The 25,380-nt window shown below is 44.2% G+C and overlaps 1 protein-coding gene across 9 annotated transcripts in view; it reads right to left on the bottom strand.

Moving 5' to 3' along the window:
• The window catches only part of CFAP61 (cilia and flagella associated protein 61), a 99,464-nt gene that overhangs the window by 46,922 nt on the left and 27,162 nt on the right, over positions 1 to 25,380 (bottom strand). For all 9 annotated transcript variants that reach the window (XR_006017842.1, XR_006017836.1, XR_006017838.1 and 6 more), the window contains exons 16-18: positions 23,444 to 23,578; positions 10,890 to 11,017; positions 977 to 1,075 (exon numbers count right to left, since the gene is read on the bottom strand). Coding sequence is in view for 2 of the 9 variants with exons in the window: in XM_042038914.1 (XP_041894848.1) it covers positions 977 to 1,075; positions 10,890 to 11,017; positions 23,444 to 23,578 (362 nt within the window). In the remaining 7 variants the exon portion in view is untranslated. The remainder of the gene's footprint in view (positions 1 to 976; positions 1,076 to 10,889; positions 11,018 to 23,443; positions 23,579 to 25,380) is intronic.

Raw genomic sequence — 25,380 nt, 5'->3', positions numbered from 1 at the left:
GAGTCAGCCCCTTAGTGCACTGCAGCTCATTGAGGAAAAGATTTGGTAAAATACAATGTGAGGGCTCCAAAGAGTCACATGCCAAATCTAAATAACTATGTGTAAGTTCATTCCCCAACCATTCAGAATAACTGATCCATTTTAATTCTATGCTTCTCAAAGTTCAAAACAACCATGTTCAAGTCCACAGCGATGATTTATTCCAAAATAAAACCCAAAAATACTGTATTTAAATGAGAATTACGTACTGTGAATTTTAAAGAGGTATGTAAGATTTTATCTGACTAAATGGAAGCTATCACATTTACAAGCAACCAAGGAAGTGTGTGAAGTGTTAAGACAGTCCCTAGACAGGGCTCTTCCACCGTTTCCCTTCAGCTGTGCACAGCACAGTGCTGTGGCTGGGACTGGGGACAGACTGCCGCAGCCCAGGGACTGGCACTCAGCTCAGGAGCAGCAGAACTGATGCAGAACAGTTCTGCCAAACTTATCAACAGCAACAATTCCCCCCGTACTCAGCAAAATCCCCACCACCCTTGGTGGGCTCTGCATCCCACCACACGCTGCTCTGAATCACGTTACTAATATTAATTTTTGTACATTCTTTGGTTCCGCATGATTTAGAACAGAACTCACTAAAGTTAAAAACCGAACAAGATTTAAAAAGTGAGCAGACATCTTGTGTCATTTGGCTTCAACCTGGAGATCTAAACAATCTAAAAAAAGCCTTGGAAAGCAGAGACCCCAGTCCTGGTATAACACTATGGATGGCTGTCCTGAAGTTACTACTTTGGCACTATTTCCTTACTCGTAATTCTACCCAACTCCTCTTGCAGGTGAGTGCCTGCTGGATAGACAGACTGGAGTATTTTGGGATCTCTACAGATGTATCTAAAATTTAGGACAAGTTCACAAGAATTACAAAGTGTTATGTTTTCTGCAGGAGCTATGGAAGTGTTTAGATGTGAAGTCAAACCTGTTAATTAAAAATCTTCTATGCTTGGAGCTCTGTGGGTCTTTTCCTGGAAGGCCATGAATGGAAATCAAGGTCAGGTTGTTGAACTTCAGACGTGGCCTGTGGAAAGAAAAACAAACAGCTCCAGTTGGAAGAAATGTGGAGAGCACGTCAAAGGAACAGCATAGCTCAGAATTCCATGTTCAGGAGGACACAGAAAGCAATTCCTTTACACAGGGACAAAGTGTTTCACTTTGCTCAGACGCAGCTGTCTCTGGCTACAAAGAGAAGAACAATTTCCACCACAGTTTCAGTAATGCCAGGGCGAGGAGGGGGACAAGACTGACAGTATGTTGAACTAAATGTGATCTGACATTTGAAAACAAATAAATATTATGAGTGATTAAGCCTTCTAATCTTCAAGGCTTTCTGTAAGTTAAGGATGGACTGATGCAAATGGTACAAAGGAATCAGAATGTTTTTTATCAACCAATGTTAATTTGTTATTCATACATTTAAAAAATATATTCAAACAAAGTTAAAGGTCATACTTAAACCAAGGAATTTCAAGGTTATGGCTGCCTCTCTCAAAATGCATATTAATAGTTTAATTCTGGATTATGGATTATCTGTGGTAAATCTCCATGCATACTCAGGCCGAGCACAAAGTAATAAATAACCTTAATGTAACAGAGTGCATATATTTATACAGATTATGGGCCTGATTCTCATTTAAATTAAGGTCACTCTGCAGAGGTGGATGTAAATAGAATTTGCTCTTCATTTATGGCCACCTTATGCTGGCTGAGTGATACAAAATGGTCTTTATGTAAATGAGAGTGAGCCTGATCCACGAAGCTGAAGGCAGAGTGTAAGAGTGATGCCATCTGCACACAGGGAGCGCCGCTCCCGGGGTGCGAACAACAACTACAGTAACTTCACACACCGACACAGCACGGCTCCTGGGCATTTATTTACATGGGATTAATTACATAAACACCCAACACATCCTCCTATCCTCAGAGCAAGGAGTGTGGAGCTGAAGTCGTCTTTACAGACCGCACGGCCTCTTGCCAGCAGGTGTTCAAATCCAGGGGCTACAGTAACATTATGTTTAAATACTGTTAATATTTGGGATGGAAACCTTGTGAGCCAGCATCAGAAACACGGCAGAACCGAAGTTCTAGGCACCATTAATGTGCCTCTTTTGCATGACTGCACGATGATGCACTTTATTGATCCGGTCACATACCATTTTCCTCTGCAGATGCTCTACCTCTATTGAGTCCACACGCAGGCATCCAGGATTGCCCCAGTCATACGGTATTTGTTCCCTTTTTCCCCACTGAGCGGGAGGCTTCAATCAGACCTTTCAAGTCAGTACAATTTACTAACTAATGATTTACTTCTACCTCAGCGCTCCCATGGCATCCCCATATGCCCCAAATATTAATTCATGTTTCCCACTCATTCATCTCGCAGGCATCAAAATGTTGATTAGCATCTCCTTGGATGAAGTGAGAGGAAGCAAGTCCTATCTTTGATGCCCACTTTACACTGAGGAAAACCAAGGCACAAAGCACCCTGGCTGGAAGCTCCTCAAGGGCAGGGTGGTGCAGGGGGAGAGCTGCAGAGCTGCCAGGGCTGGTGCCTGTGCTCCAAGCGCCGCACACTGCCCGCACAGCTCCCGGCACAGCTCCGAGCAAAGAACGGCCCCATTTGCACACACAGAGGCAAACCCCTGCTGCTGCCGAGCGTCAGAATTTGTTCAGTGTTTGAGCACAGGCTGGTAGTATTTGTGAAAATTATCAGAATCTTTAAATAAGTAACAAATGTCGTAGCTCGTGTTACAAAGGCCTGGCTCCACAAGTGTGGCTGGCACGCGTAACCCCAGGTTGAAAATACGTACATTGACATACATACAGGCACTTAAAGGCAAGCCTGAGCACCAGAGGGGAGCTGCGGCTCCTGCCGGGCAATGGCAGAGTCACCACACGGTGACAGGCTGGGGATTTTGAGCTTCATTATTTCTAGGCTAACAAAAGGATGGCTTATTTACTACAGCTTTTGATTCCTTACTGGTGCCTAAAAGCTCTTAACTGAAAAACAGCCAAGGCCCTGGAAACAGGCAGCGGCTGTCAGGACTGGGACTAACTTAGATGCTGCTAAGAAATATAACAATGCCTGACATGAAACAGGGCAGAGTGGAGGTTCCCATTTGGTGAAAAAGTCCTCAAGTTAAGAGCCTGAACCAGTGCAACATTAAACAAGTGCACCTGCATTTTAGAAGCAAATAATTCCAGCAGGGATTCACGTTGCTGTGGATACAGAGGGAAGAACAGCTCAAAGATACTGGTAAAGCAGGGAGGGATTAGAGTATCTAGGGAAATAAGTAAAAGGTGTTGGGTTTCAGTGCACAGCTCTAGAGGACAGCTACAAAAAGAGTCTGAACACCCTTGTCCTCAAAATAAAACAGGGTTACCAATTTACTGAGCATAATCAAAAGGACACACAGAAAAGTTTTAGTACAGTTTTTACATACATCCCGGTGTTTGTGAATCTGTTAGCGTATTCCTTGCTCATTTTCCTGCATTTTTTGCCTGATGTCTCACTACCTTCTTTTTTTCCTCCTGTGTGTGGCATAATGATGGAGGCTTAGACGGTGGAAACTGCCTGAACAAATAATTTAATTAGTTGCTTTCATTAAACCCCTCATTATCACAACAAGTCAAATCACTTTTGTTACAAAAAATAAAGTGCAGCGAAGTAGTCTCCATGAACCCGAGCATTTCAATTTATTTGAAATCTTGCAGGTTTTAAAATTATTTTTCCAGACATCAATGAAAACTAAAATAAAAACGTGACAGAAGATAATGCTTTATCTGCCTAAAATTGGTAACTATGTGAAGTGCTCTCCTGTGTACACAATCTTTAAACAATAGTATCTGAAATTATAACCTATCCAAAAGTAAAGTCTTAATGATATTGGATCCTCAGCTTCACTGCAGCAAAGCCCTTATAAAAATGGCAGCTCGAGTTCATTCTGAAAACAGTAAAAAATACTCTGATTTCAGCACTAAATGCTGAAAAGTAAGATGTGATAAAGTCTTGCATTAACAAAACTTTGAAATCAGAGAAACCTCTCTGAAACAAAAAAGGAACATTAAGATTTTGTGGGGAGGAAGGAGAGCAGAAGCAGAGATGATGATGGGAGTCCCAGCAGGCCATAACCTGTATTCAAGGCGCAGGAACTCGGCCTGCCCGGGTGTCCGTCTCACCGTACAGGGCAGATGGGACAGTTCTCCTTTTGCCCGCAAATATAACCATTTATCCAAAGCAGGACTTTTTTTTAAGGAAACACCTCAAGAACATACAATCAGGATGTGACTTGGAGAAGAGACATCTCCAAAGATATTCTAACAGGTTTCCCAGCTCCACACAAAACTCCAGATAGAAATGCCCAGCTTAACAAAGGTTGCTCATATGAATAACTAGAAAGAAACCCCCCCTCACTCGTGCTGTCACTCCAGGATAAATGTGTTACACTACAGCCTTGCTTGGAGCCACCTTTCCAAGCAATGTGTTCCCACATTGTCTCTCCACTGAATTCCTTTGCCAGCCCCAGTGTTTTCCCTTTCCTTCTCTGCCTCTGCCTCCCGGGGCGGCCGTACTTGGCTTCACCAGCAGCAGAAGGGCTTGTTGTTTGTATCAACACCTACCAAAAGCACCTCTTCTCCAGAACCTTTTCTGAGGGCATCAACTGCAGCCCCCAGAGCAGGGTTCCAGATTCACTGCTGACCAACAGATGTCCACCTACAAGTTATCCCTCTTCAATTACCAGTAAACAAAGATTAGCCAGTTCTCCCTTGGATCAACCTTAGGAAAAAGTGTTAAGATTGCGAATGAATTTGCTCAACAAAAAAAGGGATAACAGCACAGTGTTTACCGGGACACTTGTCAATGCAAGTGTCCCAAGGAGGGGCTTTCCACACAACCTGGCCCATGAAAACTCTTCCTCTCTCCGCAAAATATTTCATCATGCCCCAGTTGCTTCCTCCTGGTATTAAAACAACAAGGTCCCTTCAAAAATGTCTATTTTGATGGAACAGTGCTTTGTATTTTTTTTTTTCCCCAGGAATTTCCTGCCAGGTTTATCAGATGCTGTCACCCTAAGAAGAGCAACCTCTAAGCCCAGGCCATGAAAGCCAGCACTGTCACCATTTTTGACATCTTAGCAAGAACGCATTAAAGAGCTAAAGAACATTTGCTTCACTCTTTGACTAACACCCTTCACGGATGCTGGGAGTGCTTCTCTCTCCACTGGCAGCTGGGTCCCTCATCAAACTTCAAACTTGTTGGTTCACTACTTAGTAACAATGACATCTGTGAGTTACCACCATTATTCTCACACTCAATCCAAACACAGCTACTAGAAAGAAAATTAACTCTATCCCAGCAAACCCAGGGCAATCCTGTCTCATAAGATGTTCCTCCCCAGTTAAATTTGGATTCTCCTGCTAGGTTATATAAACTAGTCCTCTCACTCTTCCCCCTTCAAGTGATTAGTCCTAGATTTCCTTCTCTGTGGTTATTTTACTGTGGTTATTCTTTTCCTAGGCAATATAATTAAACACACCAGCAACTCTGACTCTGTTGCCTTCCAATTCCTTTACTAATTCCTCCTTTTTTTCATGGCTTTACATCAGTCTACAATCTAGCTTTCTCTCTGAACATTACCAAACATGTCTTTTTCCAGTTTCTTCTTTTGAACTCCCATCCACCTTATAACTCACTACTCTGAAACACCTCAGCCCCCTCCTGTGGCTGTCACTGCATCTGTCCCTTCCAGTCACCTCTCACTTCCCAGCAACTGGTTTTGCTTACAAAAACTAGAGCATCCACTCAAGATCTGCGGCATTCTCAGGATCTAGGTTACTAAAATCAACATGGCAAAGTTCTTACAGTATGAATTGTTCTGTAACAGGGCAGAGAAATATGAAGAGTTCTTTTCCTTGCCTACTCAAAACACACAGCTAAATCAGACCCATCCATATCCTTTCACAGCTACAGAGTTCACGAGGGCAGCCCTACCATCCCAAATCTAAGTTGGCTTTGAGTCTGACCTAAGCAAAGTACCATCCAACCACTGCCTCAGCGAGAGCACTTCCTTCCTAAAATTTCAATTTCCATTCCACAAGTGTTCCAGTGTTTCATTTTCCTCAAAAAGGGCAATTATTTTTCTAGACAGAAAATGAGGGCTATCTGATGATGGCCTTGGTAGTTACAGTCTCTCGCTGTTTAATCACTTGGCAGATTCCAAACCATAGTAGAGAGACACCAACACCATTTTCCACAAATAAAGGTACCATAAACTGGGCAGTAAAACTAAAGTGTGGTTGAAACTTCACCGGTTTGCCTACTGCTGTGTGAGTGCTCCAGTGAGTAACACACAATGCAGATTCCAGCTTGCTAATAGGACACTTTTAATATTATTGGCCAATTACCCATGTCAAAACCAAGGTGGTGGGGTTTTTATGGCTGTCTACCAGACTCCAATTTTCCAAACTATTGCAGAGGAGATGAGTATTCTGACTCCATGATGTAGCCTGGTGCAAATCCGGCAACACTGCCTTCAGAGTGTGCAGCCTCAAAATGGTCCCAGATGCCACCAGCCTGCCCTTAAACTTGGAAGGCTTGAGGTTTAACCACACACGCTCATCCTGCCAGCAGGAGGACACACAACTTTTCAAAGTTGCACGTTCTGAGGCACCCCCCCAGTGCCAAGTCGTCACGACATAAAGCTGGCAGCCCAGGAAGGACAGGGACACCGCTGGCAGAGGAGTCAGCTGGGCCAAAACTCCTGACCCCAAACATCCTTCCCTTTAGTTAGTGACCTCCACGTGTCAGCACCTCACTCACTCTGCTCCTCTGAGTACACACACACACACAGACACGAACAGGAATTAAATCCACGCTAATCACTAGTGGGAAGGACCACAGCTTAGCCAGACAAGTAATTTTTTCTCCACTGCAGCAGCCTGCAGAGTCTGCTGTGCTTCCAAGCCAACCCTCAGGCAGCCCAGAGGCTGCTCTGGAGGGCTCAGCACTACCCCTCCTCCGCAGCTCTGGGAACAAACTTCAAACAAAACTAAATATGAACAGAAGAGAAAGTGGTTACACCTCCTCCATGGCTTGAGCAGAGAGCTGCAGAACCTCAGTGTAGTGTTTGCACTTGGAAAGCTGCTGTATTTGCTCTGAACTGCATCGATCAGAGGTACCAGGTTACCAGGCTCAGAGCTGTGGATGTCCCACTGAGTCACCAGGAGGGGATGACAGATGCAGCCCAACATTCTATAAAAACCCTTGTGACTCATTCCAATTTTGAACAGGCTTTTTATGAGAAAACTACTATTTCCAAGATCAGCTTTAACACTCACTAAGAAGTTAGAGGTATTCAGACATAAATAGTAACTAGAGAAAATCTACAAATCCTTACAAATTTCAAGTGTGAAAGAACAGTTTGGGCTGAGAGTGTTTGCACATATTTAAAGGACAAGTATTTCAAGTTGAAATAATCATATTTAAAACTGCAGAGAGTCTCAAAAGCAAGACCGTAACTGTAACATAAGCCCATACTGATGCTACTTGAGTCTTCTTTTCTGGCAGAGGCTGTTAGGAAGGCTGATCCCGATCCACATCCTCTCCCTCGTTTATGTCTGGTATCAGTCACTGCCAGCGTTCATTGTGATGCCGACTGCGCAACAAGGCCAGCTCTGACCCATCTGATTTATCTCTGTCACGACTCGAGCTCCGCTCACCAGAGGCAATGGAAGGCAACAATGTCTGAGGGATGCAGGCCCAGTGACACTGAGCACATGGCCTGGGCTTGCCTTGCTATGAAGGGAAGGCAGAGGGAAGCACACGTGTGTCAGCTCATGTGGCAAAGACAGATAGGACAAAACAATGGGCATCACTAACCCATTCATCGCGCGTGAGCTCTGTGGTCAGCAAGTAAGCACTAACTATTTAATTAGTCAACTAATTAGTGACAGGCAACATGGAAGGCTTCAGATGTTCCCAGACAAATGCAAAGATAAAAAGCCTAATTAACCAGCAAGCATTATGCTAACTACAGCCAAACAGGCCAGATGTGCAGGATATTGTGTACCCGGTGCTGCCAGATAACGGGCTCCGTCAGGAACGCTGTTCAAGCCCTGCCACCTTGGAGCTGATCCTGGGTACCCCGAACTCCCAGTGGGAGACATCGCCCTGCAGCGAAAAACTCTCGTTTACTGTGCCGGATTCCAATTCTACTTTGAGAAAGAAGTTCAGGGCTTTGACAAAAATGTACTTTAATCCATCTGGTTATTAAATGCAATAGTTATTTTAATGGACCCACCTGGAGAGGGAAATAGATTTCACAACAATTTCATATGAAATATTGTGATTTTAGGCACCTTCCATTCATGGCTATCTCATGTAGCATGTCATGCATATTCCAACATCCTCAGAGAATAAGTCATTGTTTACATCAGGGTTTGGATTAAGGAGGCTTTCTAAACAACAGATTAAAAACAGTTTTCCCTATAATTGAAGACCATAGTGCTTTCCACAGCTATATGCAAAGAGCTGGATAAAAGCCAATGGGTTCCCTGCACTGGAACCAGTGACAAGATACTGTCGGGAGCAAGGTCCGTGTTCCTTAAGCCAAACTTCCATCCCTGCTGCCTGAGTTTGCATGCTGCTCCAGGAACCAGTCCCTGGTTCCCAGGATAAACTGGAAACACTGGGGCTTGTAATCCTGTGTCCTTCTGGCCTAACCCTGCTGCCCTGCCCATCCCTTTGAAACTAGCAAAGGAAAGAAGACAAAAAAAAGGAACCAACCAAACAAATATAAAACCACCCACTGTCGCACCAACAGCTGGCCAGGGACCAGGCTCTGCCCCTGCCAGTGCAGCGCTGCTGCCTCCACCAGTCACCTGGCCCTCCAGTAAAAGAACAAAACAATCCCTGTGCATCCTCGAGAAAAGCAGCGCTACTGCTGAAAACATATACCTGCACACGCTGCCCGAGCAGCACAGAAAAGCCTAAAGCTCCCTGGGGTTCGGGTGGGTGAGCAGCGGTGCCACGGCTGCTCCACGGCACTGCTCCAGGAGCACTGTGCCCTGGGAGGTACTGCCCACGGCACAGCGGGAGCGGGAGGCATCCTGCCACGGGGCAGCAGAGCTCATTCTCAGGGTCATTTCTCTGCTTAATGAAAAATGTATTTCTTCAGTCTCAAAGAACTTGAAAACACTCGCAAGATCGAGTTCTAATAATTGCCACATCGGTAAGTGAATTACATTTGTATGTTTCCATGGTGACTGGTAATGTAAAATAATTAAGTATGAAGAATAACGATGAGAAAACTACTTCCTCTTTTTAAGGATTAGGGCTCACAAATTGATTCAATCCAGCTATTTTTAGTGCATGTAACCTTTGCAGGGAATATTAGAAAATTATGAGTAAATTAAACTAAATTGTTTTAAAAGGCCTTCACATTGATCAGGAGGCTATTTGCTGCTGATGTGAAAATTAAAAACTAATCTTTCCCAAATTTATACCTCTACTAATATAAATTCTGTGACACTGCACTAAGTGCTGCCTGCTGGCACTGTGGTTCTCTGAGCAGCACCCCATGTCTGAGGCTGGGTGCCAAGCTCACAGAGGATGTGTCCTGCAGCAACTCTGCCCGAGTTTGCTTCAAACTCGGGCCCTGGCTGCAAAGCCTCGGCCGAGGAAGCTCCAAGGGCAATGCCTGCAAAGGCCTGTTTCGCTACAGACAGGCTCAGCTGACACACTTGGAGCACAAACACGCTTTGGCTTCCCCACAGTGCTTTATAACAAAATGGCAGCAACAAACAGCGCAGGGTGAGTAACAAGAAAGGGGTTAGAAGCTCTAAAGTGCATGTTTAGCTGAATTTGGGATGGCACTGAAAGCCTAGAAGGTGCTGAGAACAGGAGGATGAGAGGACACTATTTACCCTGAGATCGGTTGTTTTACAGGAAGTCAAGAACTAAGAGAAGGGCAAGAAGCAGAATTTTTTTTCTGCACTCCTCCAGCAATACAACATCTATAAAGCTCTTCAACTTACTATTCTCTTGATGTATTGAAAATGTAACTTGTGATGTTATCAATGGTTGTTGGCTTAATTGGAAAAAGAAAAGGTGGAATTTTCCATTCTCTGCCTCCCATAAAAGCACCAGACTCTTTCAGTTCTTGCTGCATTTTGTTGTAAGAATCATGTTCAGAATTTAACTTTTATATTCACTTCTGCAAGTCTTTAATGACATTTCTAGTATGCGTGGTTAAACTCTGCAGAAAACACCAACTGCATCAAAGGAACTGCATTCTCAGGGTGTGACTCCCCAGCAAGCCCCTGAAACTGCCATGGAGCAGGTACAACAGTGAGACACCAGAGAGAGCACCCTGTCCTTGTGTTGGGAAGGCTGCTAAACAGCAGAACTCACCCACTGGTTTCCCTGCCTTAGACTTGGGGAAGGGGGGATTCAGACAGGTTTGGGATCCCACCAGGCACAACTGGCTTTAAAGGTCAATAATGCTTGGGAGCACAGGCAAAGGGCCATTGACTCCACCTCCCCCCACAAGACTGTGGTTTAAGAACAACGGCCAAAGTGACTTTAGGTGTTTTCAATTCTCATTTTCAGAGTGGCTTCACCTTAAGGATCCACGTGCAACTCGGAGTTGCTTGGAATCCTGTGAGTCCCAAGGCATCCAGGACACCAGCATCCATCCCTACATCCGCAGGTGCTCAGACCTTTAACACTGACTACTGAGATGGACCCAAGGAATGCTTTAAATGCAAGAAACAACCCCCTTCATACAAAAGGGAACACATCCTTTTCAGCAAAAGAAATAAAATAAAAAACTTACCAAAAAATCAGCGTTTCCAGAAAAGAGATTCCAACATCGGATGCACCAACCACCACAATTCTAGTGTTGATACACACTTTCGATTCCAGCACCAGCTTTCGATTTGTGTGGTTCAAAGAATAATTCAGCTGAAAAAAATATGTAAGACATAGAAATGCATTAAAAAAATAGTTGAATGCCTGCTAGGAATCATTAAACTCTCAGTGATACATTATCTTGCATTGACACAAAACTTCTTATGGCTCACTGACATGACTAACACCATTTTTCTGTGCGTGGCACCAGATAAGTGGTACTAAGATACGTGGAATATGTACACGTTTACTAGGTCACAGAAAATTACAAGAGCTCAATGGTCTGGCTTCTCCTGAGCAGGATGCGCTGGAATCCTTGCAGGAGAGGACAAAACATTGCCTCTGCTATCACTCACTGCCATTTATCAAACGCCTCAGGAACTTGCATTTACGTACTGCTAAGGCCATTTTTATACCTCAGAGCAGTTTTTACACTTGCTGGTTTATTTATGGAAATGGTTTTACTTGTAAATTGATTAGGAACTTCTATTTGAGTGTCTTTGTGTTTAATGGAAAACTCCCTTTCCAAAACAATCCTTCTCTTTTCTTAAATACAGAGCAGCTACCTGGAAAGCCAGGTTGCCACATGAGTAAATGAGTACCTCAACGTCACTGGGATCAATGCACCAGTCACAAATCTTACTGCAACGTTGGTAGTTACCGATTTCCACACCACTTCATTCACACTCTGGCTAAGGGAATAAACTCCATGTGGTTTTTTTTCCCACGTGTCTCTAGGTCTCGCTACCTGAGATTCTCCAAACAAATGTACAGCTAAGAGACAAGAGATACCATTGCATTCGACAATTTTTTTTTTCGCTTTGACTATGTTAAGTTTTCACATTTCTGATGAAAGACACAGAAATACTTTCCATCTCGCAGTTTGCATTTCTCCTATTGCTCTGGGTTGCCTACATTCCCATTTCACAGAATGGGTAACTGCAGGTTCATAAATGCACTGGGAAGACCAATACAAAACTGAACCACTTTTGTTATCTGTCAGAAACTTCTTCAATAAATTCCTGCTGTGACACTTAGGAAGGAAGCAATCTAAGGCTTCTAACAGGTTTTCCTCTACTACAAATAGGAAACAGCACTAATAAAATTAAGTCCTCTAAATTCCTCCTATGAATGTACAGTTGAAATATATTCCCTATGTATCAGCTGACAGAGTAACTCAATAGATGAAGAGTAAGTACTTTCTTTTAAAGCTGTGGTAATTACACATGCCCTCTCAATAAGTACACGGCACACTGAGATCCCCAAGAGATCTTTCATGCCTTGTCTTTGCACTGGTGGAGCTCCACAGCTGGGGTTTCAGCACAGCCCCACCACACTGTGGAACTCACTGGAGTGCTGTCCTGTCCCTTATGGAAGCACTATGGATCAATTCCCTGCCAAATGGCATGACTGCATAGCAAGTCATTTAGAATGTGGCAAAACTGTATGTCACCTTTGGTCAGGCAACGTTATTTTTTACTGCCAGATAAATGTTCTTTGAGTTGCAGTTCACCACAGTGCAACGATGACATCCAGTGGTGAGCCAGATTCATCTCAGGGACTGGACTGCCCTGGGAAAATTCCAGAAGATATCTCAAAAAGTATGCCAGCCCAGGGTGGCTGCTTAACGGAGGTCAGCTGTGTGGCAGCCAGCACACGCCCACAATGAAGAATGCCTGGGCAAGGGACAGAACCACCCTGCTGCTCCAGGGTTATACAGGACATAGGCAAGTCCCTACAGAGAACCTCCATAATCCCATTCAAAGCCACTGCTTTCAAACACGGTTGAACACTCCTTACAGAAGGATCTGCCAGCAAAAAGGATTTTAATCATAAATTAGACTATGTCTGTAACACTTCCACATTTCAGAAACTGAAAAAGCCTTCTGTATTTCCCTGAAAGTGTACATCTTTAGAAGAGATTTTAGGAAACGAGAAGAACCAATGCCAAGTATTACAGACATCCCTCACTACTTAAAATCAAACTCTGACCGTGTTTCTTATATAACACACTGAATGGTTATGCCCCAGCTACATGAGTTGTTGCTCTGCCAGTGCTGACACGTGTGGAGCTCTCCCAGCCCCACAATCAGGCGTGGAGGACACTGTGCCCTCACCTCAGTATTCACATTCCCGGGATTGGCAGACAGCAATTCTGCCAGGCTGGGTTTTGCTCCAAACATGGACTTGCAACTTTCTAGAAAAGCAATGACTTCTGGAGGAAAAACCATTAAGCAATGTTTGTGCTGAAACGTGGCTTTTAATAAATTCATAGAACAGTAAAAAACATGGAAAGAAACTACTTGTAATGTACCTAACCAATGAAAATAGGCAGGAATGCCAGCAGCAAACAGCATAAACCCAACAGGCCTCTCGGCAACACCATGCTCAAACATCTCCTTCTACTGCTGTGCTGGTGGTTTATTTTAATGCTCTGCAGCAATAAAAGCAGGAATACAATTTCCCTAGGAAGAGTTGTGTCTAATTCATGAAATGGCTTCTGTATCAGTGACACAAAGGCAGCCTATGAGCAGAGTATAACCCTTTTTGTTCCCCGCACAATGGCCCCAACACCAACAGCTGTCATGCTCCAGAAATCACCTTTCTACAGCTAAGTACGCTAAACAGCCCTGGGGAGTAAGGAATTAGGTGGATTGGTCCCATAATACCACCTATTTTAACCAAATGTCAGGACAAATGGCTACACGTGTTCCCCACAGGGGTAATCAGACATCGTAATTGATAGGTCAATAGCAAACTAACATGTTTATTTTGTATCCAATCTATTAAATAAACCAGCAATCGTTAACTAATGCAAGGCGAAAAGCATTAATTGCCATTGGTAGAAAAAGCATACGAAGCCCAGAAAAGAGGATTTTCTTTGGTTATCAAGTGATTATTTGGAGTACTGGCGTCCCTGCCCTCCCAACGCTGCTCCCATCTAGGGGCAGAGGGACAGCAGAGCTGGCAGTGGTGGCCACTGGCAGTGGTGGCCCTTTGGCATCAGATCATGGGGCTATTCCTGCACATGGACACCCAATGACATCATCCAGAGGCCTTCAAACCAGGCCTCATTAAAACGCTGATGCAGTCCCCAGACACTGACAACACACACCCTGCATGGGAACCATGGCTTTCACTGATGATCTCACAGCACAACATGGGCCAGAGCAGGATTCATTTATGGCATCCAGAATTCACACATCCTGCTACTCCAAGCAACCAAAGGAAAAAGAGACATGAAATACTGATAAGGTTTCAGCAAACATTATTTCCTTTGCACTTTCCAACTATGTACAGCTTCACGCCCAGCTCTCCTGCCTGGTTTGCACATGCCTTGGGAATGGATTTGTGGTACATTTACTCACTATTTTACATTATTTATTGATGGTACAAATTCACATCCAGAATACTTTGAGGTTCCTTTTAGTTCTGTTTTTAAACGTTGGACCCTGGGCCAGCTGAAGGTTTTCTGTATGTATTTATTATAATTGTTCTACAACCAGTCAGGGTTTATAGCAAACGTTAGCTTCATTCTAACAAAAAACCATGGAAATTGAACACCCAAAAATGTAAAAACAAAAATCTGGACAAAGGATTTCAGCCCTGACAGGAAGAGAACAGCACTCTGTTCTGAATTGGGCACTGGAAAGTCTATCCCAGTAACACTCAGTAGCATGTCAGAGCTGCTGCACTCCTCTCTGGGACTCCTCATGCAAAGGCTCCCTAACACTGCAGAATTCGCAGCATCACAGAATCCTTTAGGTTGGAAAAGACCTCTAAGGCCATCAAGTCTGACCATTAAACTTAGACTTGACTTTATTAGACCCTGAGGACTTAGGCCTTGCCCAGCTAAACACACTGAAGTGTTGGCTGCAGTTCAAGTATCTTGAAGTGGCCCACATTCAGAAGGGCTGCTCAGGGCACTGCATGGCAAACATGGGGCTGACTCATTTGCTATGTTCTTGGCATCTCCATTGATCCCTCACTACTAATGGGAGGGGCCCTCCCAGCCCTGTCTTGTGGGATTCTACACCTGCCTGCAAAGTGTTGGTTTTACTTCAACATTTGTTACTGAGAAACAACAGTTACTGCTCTAGAGGATCCACACGATTTGAACTGTTTCTGTAAAAACCATCAGAAGCGGTGAAAACAATTAACAAACCTGTTACGAGAGTAGTGCTGAGCTCAGCAACAGTGGCAGGCAAACAAGAAGGTGAGCAAACAGAGCTATTTTAATTTCAAGCTCCATTTGAACCACAAGTTAAAAAAAGAAACATCAATGTTTACCAAGGTGATATGAACAAAACTGATTGGAAAATGCATGCTTTTTCAGCCTGCATTAGGAATTGTTTTCTAAATACTAGCTACATTCCAAAAAGCCTCATTAGAAATCTCTGCAAACATGTTTTCAAAAGCTGTTTCCAAGCATTCACAGATTTATACAAACACCAGAAACAGAAGGAAAAGAAAACAGGAAAAGAAACAGTGATGAAGAGTACAGCCTTAATCGTTTTGTCTTTGTCAAAGAACCCTTCTTCGAGAACTGTGGCTCGGTTAGATAACACCTTGCCTTTACAGAATATCTTCATCCACAGATCCCCAAGGCCTTCATGAATGAAGTCAGTATTACTACACCATTATTATGCCTATATGGGTAAATGCTGATCTTCAGCTTCTGGCAAAAGCCACCTCTATATTCATAACGAATCATATGCCAGTCCCTATGACTCCATACGAAGCCAGGGATTTCCTGCTTAACTCCGACCAGCAGCAGAGGAGAGCAGAGCATGGACACATCTATTTAATTTCCTTGCAGAACCACCGTTACCATGGTAAAAAGCTGCTCTTTTTCCCTTTGAGCACTGACATTTGGATCCCCAGCCCAGAGAGGGCCGGGCAGTTCACACTCGTGTAAGGACCTGACGATTGCTTGCTGCTCTGCTTCAAAGGCCAAAGAAATGAACTCGGAATGGTGCCACTTTCAGAGAGCTCAGTTCTCCTCCGTTTTTCTGGGGAGAAAGGGAAGGACAGGAAGGCACAGGAACTCGATCAGAGCATTCAGGCTGGCAAGGGGGTAAAGCACATGGCTGGCTCTAGTCCTCTGACAGCAGTCATTGCTACCCAGGTCATCTGTCTACGGCTTATTCTCCAAGGCAGAAGGAAAGAGAGCAGCAAATACAAACGTGGGTTTTGGCCAAGGACTGACGCCATAAGCTCCACATCCCTCTGAGAGAGGAACAGGCCTGTCAGCCCCTGGGGAAAGGAGCCCTATGGTAACCTCTGGCCTGAGCACAGGAACAGCAGCCAAGGGGCAGCCTGCACTGGTCTCTGGGAACACTGAGCCAGCCTGCAGAGGCAGCTGCCCACACACAGACACTCAGCAGTGACAGGAGCAGAGCCAGAGCTGAGAGCAGGCAGAGGCAACCTCACAGTGCCTGAGTACAGACTCAGGGCGACAGAGGCAGCAATTTAAATATACGGAACTCATTGAAAAACATAAGAGAGGTATAAAGTTAAAAGCTTGGGGGGAAAAAAAAAAAATCGTAACATTTCATACTGAAAATAATGAACACGAGGTAACAAATAATAGTCCAGGATATGAGGGGAGATTGATCAGTAGGGTCACAGAGTCAACGTTTTAGTGACAGCAGACATAGCTCTCCATTTTATAACAGTGAACATCACCTTTCTGTGGCAAAAATGTCTGCTTCCTCCTTACAAGCTGGAATTATCAATCTAACAAACGGCTTTGAAAAAGCTGTAAGCCAAGTCTGACCTGTTTGTAAGCAGAAGTGCCTATTTCAGCTTACTGCAAATGTCATTAACACCTGTACAGCACTGACACCACGCTTTCAAAACAAAGATAGGTCATCTTACTTTTAATTTCACACATGCACATAAGTGGTAAACACTCCTGTTAATGATGCCATCTGGTGCCTCCCATAACGGCGTGACACTCAGCCTTCCAAACAAAATGTAATGGCAGCATCGCACAAACCCCACTGACATTTACAGTGAGGAAATTTGTTATCAGCCTCGCTTCAGAACGCCTGTTTGTGTGCCTACTGGTGCTATAAAACCATCACCTTCACCAGCCAAGGGGAAGAACAATAAATAATGGATTTTCATCCATGCATATACTACAAAAGCATTAAAAATTCATTACTCGAGCACACGAGCATCTTAAGCAACAGTTACTGCTTTAAAAATTAATACTACTCCCCTGGTTAAGTGAAAACTATCCACACCAAGCCTTTGTTTGTAATCCCAATGTCCACACACAAATTGTAACACAAAGGAACTCTGCTGTTTTAACTTTGATACATGAGCCTTGATATTTAAAAGGCAGGGAATTCTCTTGCCCATCCTCCCTAGGCTCTCTGCTATATTTGCTCTTTCTTATCTTAGTAGAGGCCTAATGATGAAAAAAAAAAAAAAACCCAAACCGTCAAAAACCTTCCATGTTTTAGCCATATTCAGTACATTCCAGTGCTTCAACTGCACATAAATAGAACTGAAACTGCCAAAATATACCCCCTAATTGCTACAGGTGTTCTACCAAGCCAGCACACACTTTGCTCCAAGGCAGACAGTGAGAGGGTAAAATAGCAGTGACCGCTTTCCCTGAGTTACTCCGGGCACTGCTGCCCCAGAAGCACCTCCAGGAGCAGAGCTGGCTGTTCCTGTGGTCATGCCCACAGACCAGGATGGGGAATGGCCAGTGCCCAGGATGGGCACACACTCCAAAGCAGAGGCTCTGGTGCTTCACAGCACTCGTGCCTGTCCCTCTCTCCACCTTCTGGGCATTTCTCTTTGGATAGGTAAGGTGACAAACCTCGTTCTACTCTCAGCTGCAGTCAGGAGCAAAGAGCTTTGTCTGCTCAGGATAGACTGCTCTGTGGTAGCCTCTGTGGACAGCCTCTCCCCCATGTTTTAAAATCTGATTTTAAGTCCTTGTTTTTGTTACCTTCGAATTACAACTGATCTAAAATTTTCAAGCTGTACACTGTAGACTGGCTGGGACTGGACAGCAAGGTTTTGCTAACAGTCAGTCTATCAGTTCTGAGTCCTTTCTGCTTCTCTGCCTGCACAGCTCAAGGTGATGGCTTGTGCTAAGTCTGGGCACTAGTGAAAAGTTCAGGCAACTGGTAGTGAACTGGCCGAAACACCAGAAAGTAGAAGCCACAGAGAGTGAAACTCCCCAGGAGTTTGCTGGAGGGGACATAGGCATCTAGGGATGAATTTTCTATACAAACACTCATATAGATCGGTTTCATACCCTTTTTTTAAACGAGCTTCCCCACAAGAGAAAGTTTGTCAAGTTCAAAAATGTTTTAAATTTTTTTTCTGGTTTTACCTGATAGCTAATTTCTCCTTTTCTTTTTACAAAACATGGTAAATATATACTGTTTTAAAGTACTGCAACTTTATAATGGACATAAAAAGCCCACAGAACAGAGAATCATCCAGGGTGGCTCCTACATTCATAAGTCATTTGAGTAGTGAACATACACGGCAATGGAACAAGTTGTAAGATGAATCTAAAAGCAAGGATTTATTTTCTCTCATGTTCTTGTTTTAATTACTATTTTAAACTGCTCTCAGGCCATTTATTCATAGCCTTTACCATAAGCATCATCATTGGAATCAGACAAACACAAAAATACCTCCACACTGCACTGGAAACTGTTGAGTTTGCAGTGCCTTGGCCTCCATTTTGCATTTGAACCTCACACTAAACTAACTAAATTTATACAACACTTCACAGGCTTCTGCAACTGTTCTGCCTTTTTATGAGCTGGAGCAGAAAAAACAATTCTGAACTGTGCAATAAAACCTGACAGCTTGAACACAGCCATGAAATAAAAATATAATAAACCCAATAGCATGAATAATAATAAAAGGGCAAAAACAAGGAAATAATTCAACAGATGTGTGACATTTTTGTTCTTCACTGTGGATCAGTTATTCTTGTTAATTATATCACCTATTCTTCCCTTACATTGATAATTACATGAAGCAGATGGAGAACAGAATGCTCCCAGATGGTGAGAAAGCAAACAAGTTTATAAATTGTTTATTTATGAAGAAATAATTAAAAATTATTTCATTATCTATAGTTTTCTACTCCACCAATAATGACATGCACCGTGAAGGCCAGCAGCACTTTATAAGATATTCAGGATTCTGTTGTAACCAACTGTTTTTCGTGTAACATGACTGCAGTGACTGACAGATGTGCAAACCACAATAATAATCTAATCTGTTTTAACGGCGAGGGAATTTAGAGTTTGAATCTTTGGATCTCCTGCCAGTTGGCGCTTCAGCGCCGGTTGCTGATCCAGAATACAAAAATCAGAGATTTCCTTTTGCTCTGGCACAGCTGTACAAAGTGTTTGATCTAATGAGCAGGCAGAAGCTCTGTCAGGTCTGTGCCCTGAACCCCAGTGCAGTAGATGTGTGGCCGATACAATTCTGAGCCAAGATGTGGCACCTCTGCCACACTTGCTACTCAACAGGTATGCCAAAGTCTGGACACTTCAGGACTGGATGCAAATCAGCAACTGAGCCATTCCAGGGGACTGTAATAGGAGACAGGCACACTTAACATCTCCTGCTTTGTGCTTTCTCAGTCCAGTCTTACCCAATTTATCCAAATCGCTTTAGCAGAGCAATGTGAGACAGAGTTTGGTAGGAACAGACACACAAAATCAGCAACAAAATGTATTTGCAATCTCAAGGCATAGGAAGAAGTAAGGAAGAATTTACAGCCCTTCAGGAAATGGAGCCACTGCTTGGGGAGTCACAGGGTTTCTGAGGCAAAGATGAAGCAGCACTGAGTTGTGGTTCAAGAGAAAGAGTGAAAAAACTTGTGATGACCTTAAAACCTATGGCGAAGTGTTCATGAAAAGGATGGCAAATAGGGGAGGAGCAGGGAGAGCTCCTAAGCTCTGTATTTCTCTGGAGTCATAGTCATTTTAGCAATAAGCTAAGAGGCAACACAAACCAAAAGCCTGTCTCAAACCAGAAACAAGATTGAGCCACAGGGAATGCCACAAGGGCCTGGGGAGAACAGGGCAAGTAGAGAACTGCAGGTAGATAGCCACACAGGTAGCAGTCAGCTGTGGGTTCATAGGGTAAGTTTCTGGAGTTTAAGAGTACATCTCTCCAGCTGACACCTAGCTCTGCCAGAGAGCCCACAGCAGGAAGGACCTATGCTTCCTTCAATAGCACAAGACACAGCTCGTGCTCCCTGCATGAGACAGGTGGGAGCAGTTCAGGAATCCGTGGGAGGGTGACACATGGCACTTCCCCCCTTGGTGGTTTTTCCAGACACCACAGAAGAATAGAGAGAGTTGACAGAGGGACAACAAGAACAAGTTATCCCACATTGTGCTCATCTGTCTGTAATAACTGATCCAGACCTACAGGAAAACCACCTCTCCAGCAGAGCCAAGATCCATCTGGACTGGCAGTGCTCGGGAATTCGCTGAGAGCAAAGCCTCTGTGGTTCAGATTGCTGCTTTCTCTTCTTTGGAAGAGAAAGGAAGAAGGAAGCAGGAAAGCGCCCGCGCATGTCCTGGTTGAGTTCTGTGCACTGGGTCCGTGTTTATGAGTGAATTCCCTTCATGCCCTAAGCAGGCTGGAATGTTCTGGGGAGACACAGACTGATGGAGCCCCAGGGCTCCCACTGCACACTCGCTGAGATACGAAGCCGCTAACAGCCCACAGACATCCACACACAAATTGTGAGCTGTGCCCCGACACAGAATGGCTGAGCTGCTCAGCCCCAGGCTGTTACCGGGCAAAAAGACACTCTGCAGCTAGAGAAGGAGAGCAAGAGCTCGAGAAGGGCTGGAACAAGAGGAAGGCAGCTGAAAAAGCAATAGATGAGAGGCAGATGTTGATTTGTTGATTACTAGATATCAAGGGCATCTTCTGGGTATCAAAGCAAGAATATCACTACAATTATCTCCATTACAAGCAACAGACACTCAGGCAATCAGTTAGGGCAGGCAATCAATGAAAATTTTACATTTCTGAAATCAACCTGCATTTACAATCTTCATCTTGTAGCTCACGTGACAAATCCTGCCACTACTGCAGAGCCCTCTAGAGCAGCAATTACAGTGATAACCTGCCCTCCAGCTCTTGGGGACAAAGCGGGCATGGATTCGCCTCTGGAGGAGCTGCTTTCAAATAGGAGAGGGCAAAGCCCCCTCGGTTTAAACCAGCTTGGTGAGCTGGAATAGAGACACGGGATAAAGAAATGAGGAGTGGTCTCAAATGCCTGAAATCCCTGCTTGCCCAATCTCAACATCTCGCAAGATCCTGCCCTGATCTTGTTTAAAAGCACAAACCAAAGATGATAGGAGACATTTTCTCCTTCCTCCTCTGCAGGTGCTGGCCTCAGACATCTTCCCACTAATTCCTACTCCAGACTCTTTGTCTGCCTTTCACCTTTCTCCCTCTCTTCTCCACACTTTCCTCACAGCATTGTTCTCTCATGTCCTTCTCCCCTCACTTCCCAGCCCATGAGCATCTTCTACAACCAAAATGTGCTTCATCTTGTCTCAACGTATTTCATAAGGTGACAATTCTCAGCCTTTCCATTCTGCAGAGCTATCACATTTATCTCCTTGGTGGGACAGGTTGTTCTCTGCCTTACAGATTGCACCTTACTGTTTACAGTAGGTCTGAGAAGCCTTGTAATCACTACAAAAAGGCAGAAAGACAATATTGTGCCTACTGAAACTGGGTTGTATTAATTTACAAAATACACCTCAGTTAATTTGTAACTTCACTACAGGATTTGGCAGGGTAGTGCAAGATTATTGATGGGGATCAATCTTCCCTTACAAGGCATCTGAGCAGAGAGAGGGCAAGTGCCTTCTGCCTGGCTGCTACCCAAGGTCTAAAAGCAGCACCATCTCCTTACTCCTATGAGCACACTCAGTTCCCCGTGGCAGGCTGCTCCTCATGTTACAAAGCTTCCCAACGTATGGTGGCCAAAGGTCGCTTCATTCACTCGACAGAAGAGTCAATTTAGCTTTATATGGTTTCAAGTTCGTGGTATTTCAGAGAAGCCAGCAGCAGAAGCAGACTAGCTTTATCCTCAAGTTACCACCCAGCACTTAGCCCCAGATGTCCATTCTGATAGAGCACAGTCTGTCAAAAATCTATAATTCATGCAGAGACAGATGCACAGATACTTACACAGTGGCTGGCCTTGAGTTGGGGTTTTTCCAGTACAACTTCTTAGCAAAAATTTCACACATTCTATTAAATAGAAATTCGAATCTGAGATTTCAAACCCTTATGTCACTACCTACACAGAGAAACTCAGAAAACCTCAGGAGGAACCTGAGCAGACAAAAGATTTGCAAATCTTTCAAACACAGGAAGTATGTGATTTTCCAGCTTCAACAAAAATGCTAAGATGAGCTCTTTTAGTAAGAGAGCAATCACTTTAAAGATTAGGAATAAGAAGCAGTTTAAAGAAAAGCATCAGACAGTTTATTCTGCAGAGAAGAGAAGATAAAGGCAGGGATGCGCATGCGGAAGGAAGGCTGTTGAACAAAGCCAAACTCAGACCAACAGCCTCAGCCATGTTCTGGATTTCACTTTGCCAGCTGCTGCCTAATTAAGAGTTTTAGGTGCCAAAACCTACTGACTAACTGAGAAAAGGACAGCACTAAAAATATTATATGGAAGCCCATCTCAGCCAAGTGGAAGTTAGTAGACAGACATAAAGCTCCCTAATTATATTTCTCCACAAAATTACAACTACCTACTGAGAGAATCCATCACTAATCGTGGTTTTCCTAATATTTCAGCTTCACTAGTTACTCTTTTGAGGAATCACCTTCACGTCCAATTTTAGTTACTTAAAAATGTAACAGAATGAGGTGTAAGTTATTTAAAAAATGAAATTTTAGGAGCCTTTTCATTTAGAACCTCCAGACTGCACTAGTTCTTTGCAAATAAAACAGTTGGCTAGTGAAAACAACCTTTGCCTTTGCTGTTAAGTCATTTGGCGTTCTAAGGGTATCTCGTGCATGGAAGAAACCTGACTTTGGGACTGAAAAATAAAATGTACTTATGCAATTTCTACAGAAGGAGTCAAAAGCATGACATTGTCTTTTTTCCACTTGCGGAGCACAACACCTAAGTAGACCTAGCAGGAGCAAGGGCTCAGCAGTAGGCAGAGCATTTAGAAGGCGCTGGGAGGCCGTGACAAAGTGCTGCCATCGTGTCAGCATGGAGTGGGAAGGGCTCTGCTCCAGTGGGCACCGTGTGTGACGGGCTGCGGGCCCAGCCCAGCCAGGGCGCGCGGCAACGGAGCGGGATCGGCCGGCACGGCCGCTGTAATTAAGGAGCAGCCTATGAGCACGGGGAGGGTAATGCCAGCCCATCTGCCAAGCCCTGCACGAGCTGGCACCGTGCCTCCCGCCTGCTGCCGCTGCTGTCACCCACCTGATCCTTGGAGACCTGTTCCGACGGAGCGTTCACGCCAAGCTCTTCCAGAGGATAGACAATCTGTCGTCTCGGCCGCACGGGAGCCATGTAATGAAGGGCAGATGTCAGGGAATGGGCACAGGGACGCTGAAACTGAAAGACAGCGATCCATATTTCAGCAGAGAGAATGTCAGAGCAGTGCATCACAGATGTCTGCTGCATGGCTTTGCAAACACACAATTCTTAGCTCTGTTGGCTAAATCTGAGACAAAAATCAGCAAATAAACAAACATACTCAGAGCAGAGGAATGAATTGCAGATAATTCCTGACACTAATGAAGATAATTATGAGAGTAATTACATTACTATCTCTGTGGGAATGACAGATAAACAAGTGGTTTGGTTTATGGGATTTTTCAGCACAAGTATTTTCCCCAGGAGGATATTTTTCTCCATAGCGATCATGAATCAGCTTGATTTGACCTCATTAAGCTGTGTTATCTGCTCACTGCTAACCTTTGCTCGCTTGGCAAGGAACGCAGATGAATTTATATGGAAATTCTATACCGACTGAAATGTCTGGTTCATCCAAGTGATAAATGTTAATAAACTGGCAGAAATTTGAGATGAACAAAACCCTAATGCTCATCTGAGCAGCCTGGATCATTAGAAATAGCTGTATCTGTCTATTACAGCATGACTGGCTCTGGCGTAACTTACAACGTGAAAGGGAAGAAAATAAGAGAATTACAGGAAATACAGAATGAACATTAATGCAAACTAAATTACACTCAAGTGCCATTCCATCCACAAATATTAAAAACTTGAAGTTACTACATTGAGAATTAAGTAAAATACCACACTTACCACTTATTAGATAATAATATTAGATAAGCTAAAGTAACTTAGAGCAACTCTGTAGCCTGGTAGCCTGGAAACAGTCAACACAGGAATCACTGCTAAGATTTAACTTCTCTTCCATCCAGGGCCATTAAACTGCATTTCTGTGAGTGCCTCTTCAGAATGTGAGAACCTAATGCCACGCAGGAACATTGGCTCCTCACTGGAACACTTAGAACTCCACAAAAGTGCACAGGAAAACACATCCTTTTGCAAATGTACCCAAGTCTAACCTGTCAAAAGTTCACACATGAAAGTCAGCAGTGGTTTCAAAACCACCTGAACCACCACGGACAGAACCCATCTCAGTCACCATCTAAACACCAGGTGCCCAGTCCAGCCAGCCAGGCAGAAGCCCACGCTGGAGGTGAGTCTCCAGGGGAAAATTCCGTCTATCCTGAGACAGACAGCTATGACCGATGGATGAACTGCCCTCGGGATGCACCATGAGCTTCCATCAGTGGTGCCAGGAGCCCAGGCGATGGGGCTGAGCCAGACAGCAGCTTCACATGGCTACACAGGCTTGAAAATGTTACCTTGTGCTCCCTTTTCTGACGTGAGACTGATGGCAAAACACATATGTGAGTATTGCTGAATTACGTTCTTCTTGGAGACGGATTTTCTCCATTAGAAGTTCAGTTCTTACCGTTATCCCGTGACACTTGCAGAAACACAAGTCCCCCTTCAAAAGCCAGTGAGGTGCCTAGATCCCACTGACTTTCGGTGAAACACAGTCTAGAGAACCTGAATCCCTTTGGAAGAGTTTTTATAAGCCACCTGGATGCATTTAAGATGATCCCCTTGCATTTACTCAGGCTACACTACCCTTGTGCTGGGCAGAGTGCCAAGGACATTTCCACTCTCTGCTCCCCCCGCCCCCTCACTTCCTGAAGACTGGTGGACACCACAGACCAGCCCTGCTACGCAAGAGCTGTGTCCATGGGTCCCGAATATGTCACGCAGGAAGAAAGTACAGTTTGCTGCAGATTGCCAAGAAAATCCCTGTTTGCAGTCATTCACAGAAGCAAATAAAAAATAAAGCGAGAAAAGGTGCC

The sequence above is a fragment of the Corvus kubaryi genome, unplaced genomic scaffold, assembly GCF_017639235.1.
Source record: "Corvus kubaryi isolate FWS band 111438036 unplaced genomic scaffold, C.kubaryi_AGA036_p1.0 37393, whole genome shotgun sequence".
Taxonomy (NCBI): Eukaryota; Metazoa; Chordata; class Aves; order Passeriformes; family Corvidae; genus Corvus; species Corvus kubaryi.
This window is presented reverse-complemented; position numbering and strand designations above follow the sequence as displayed.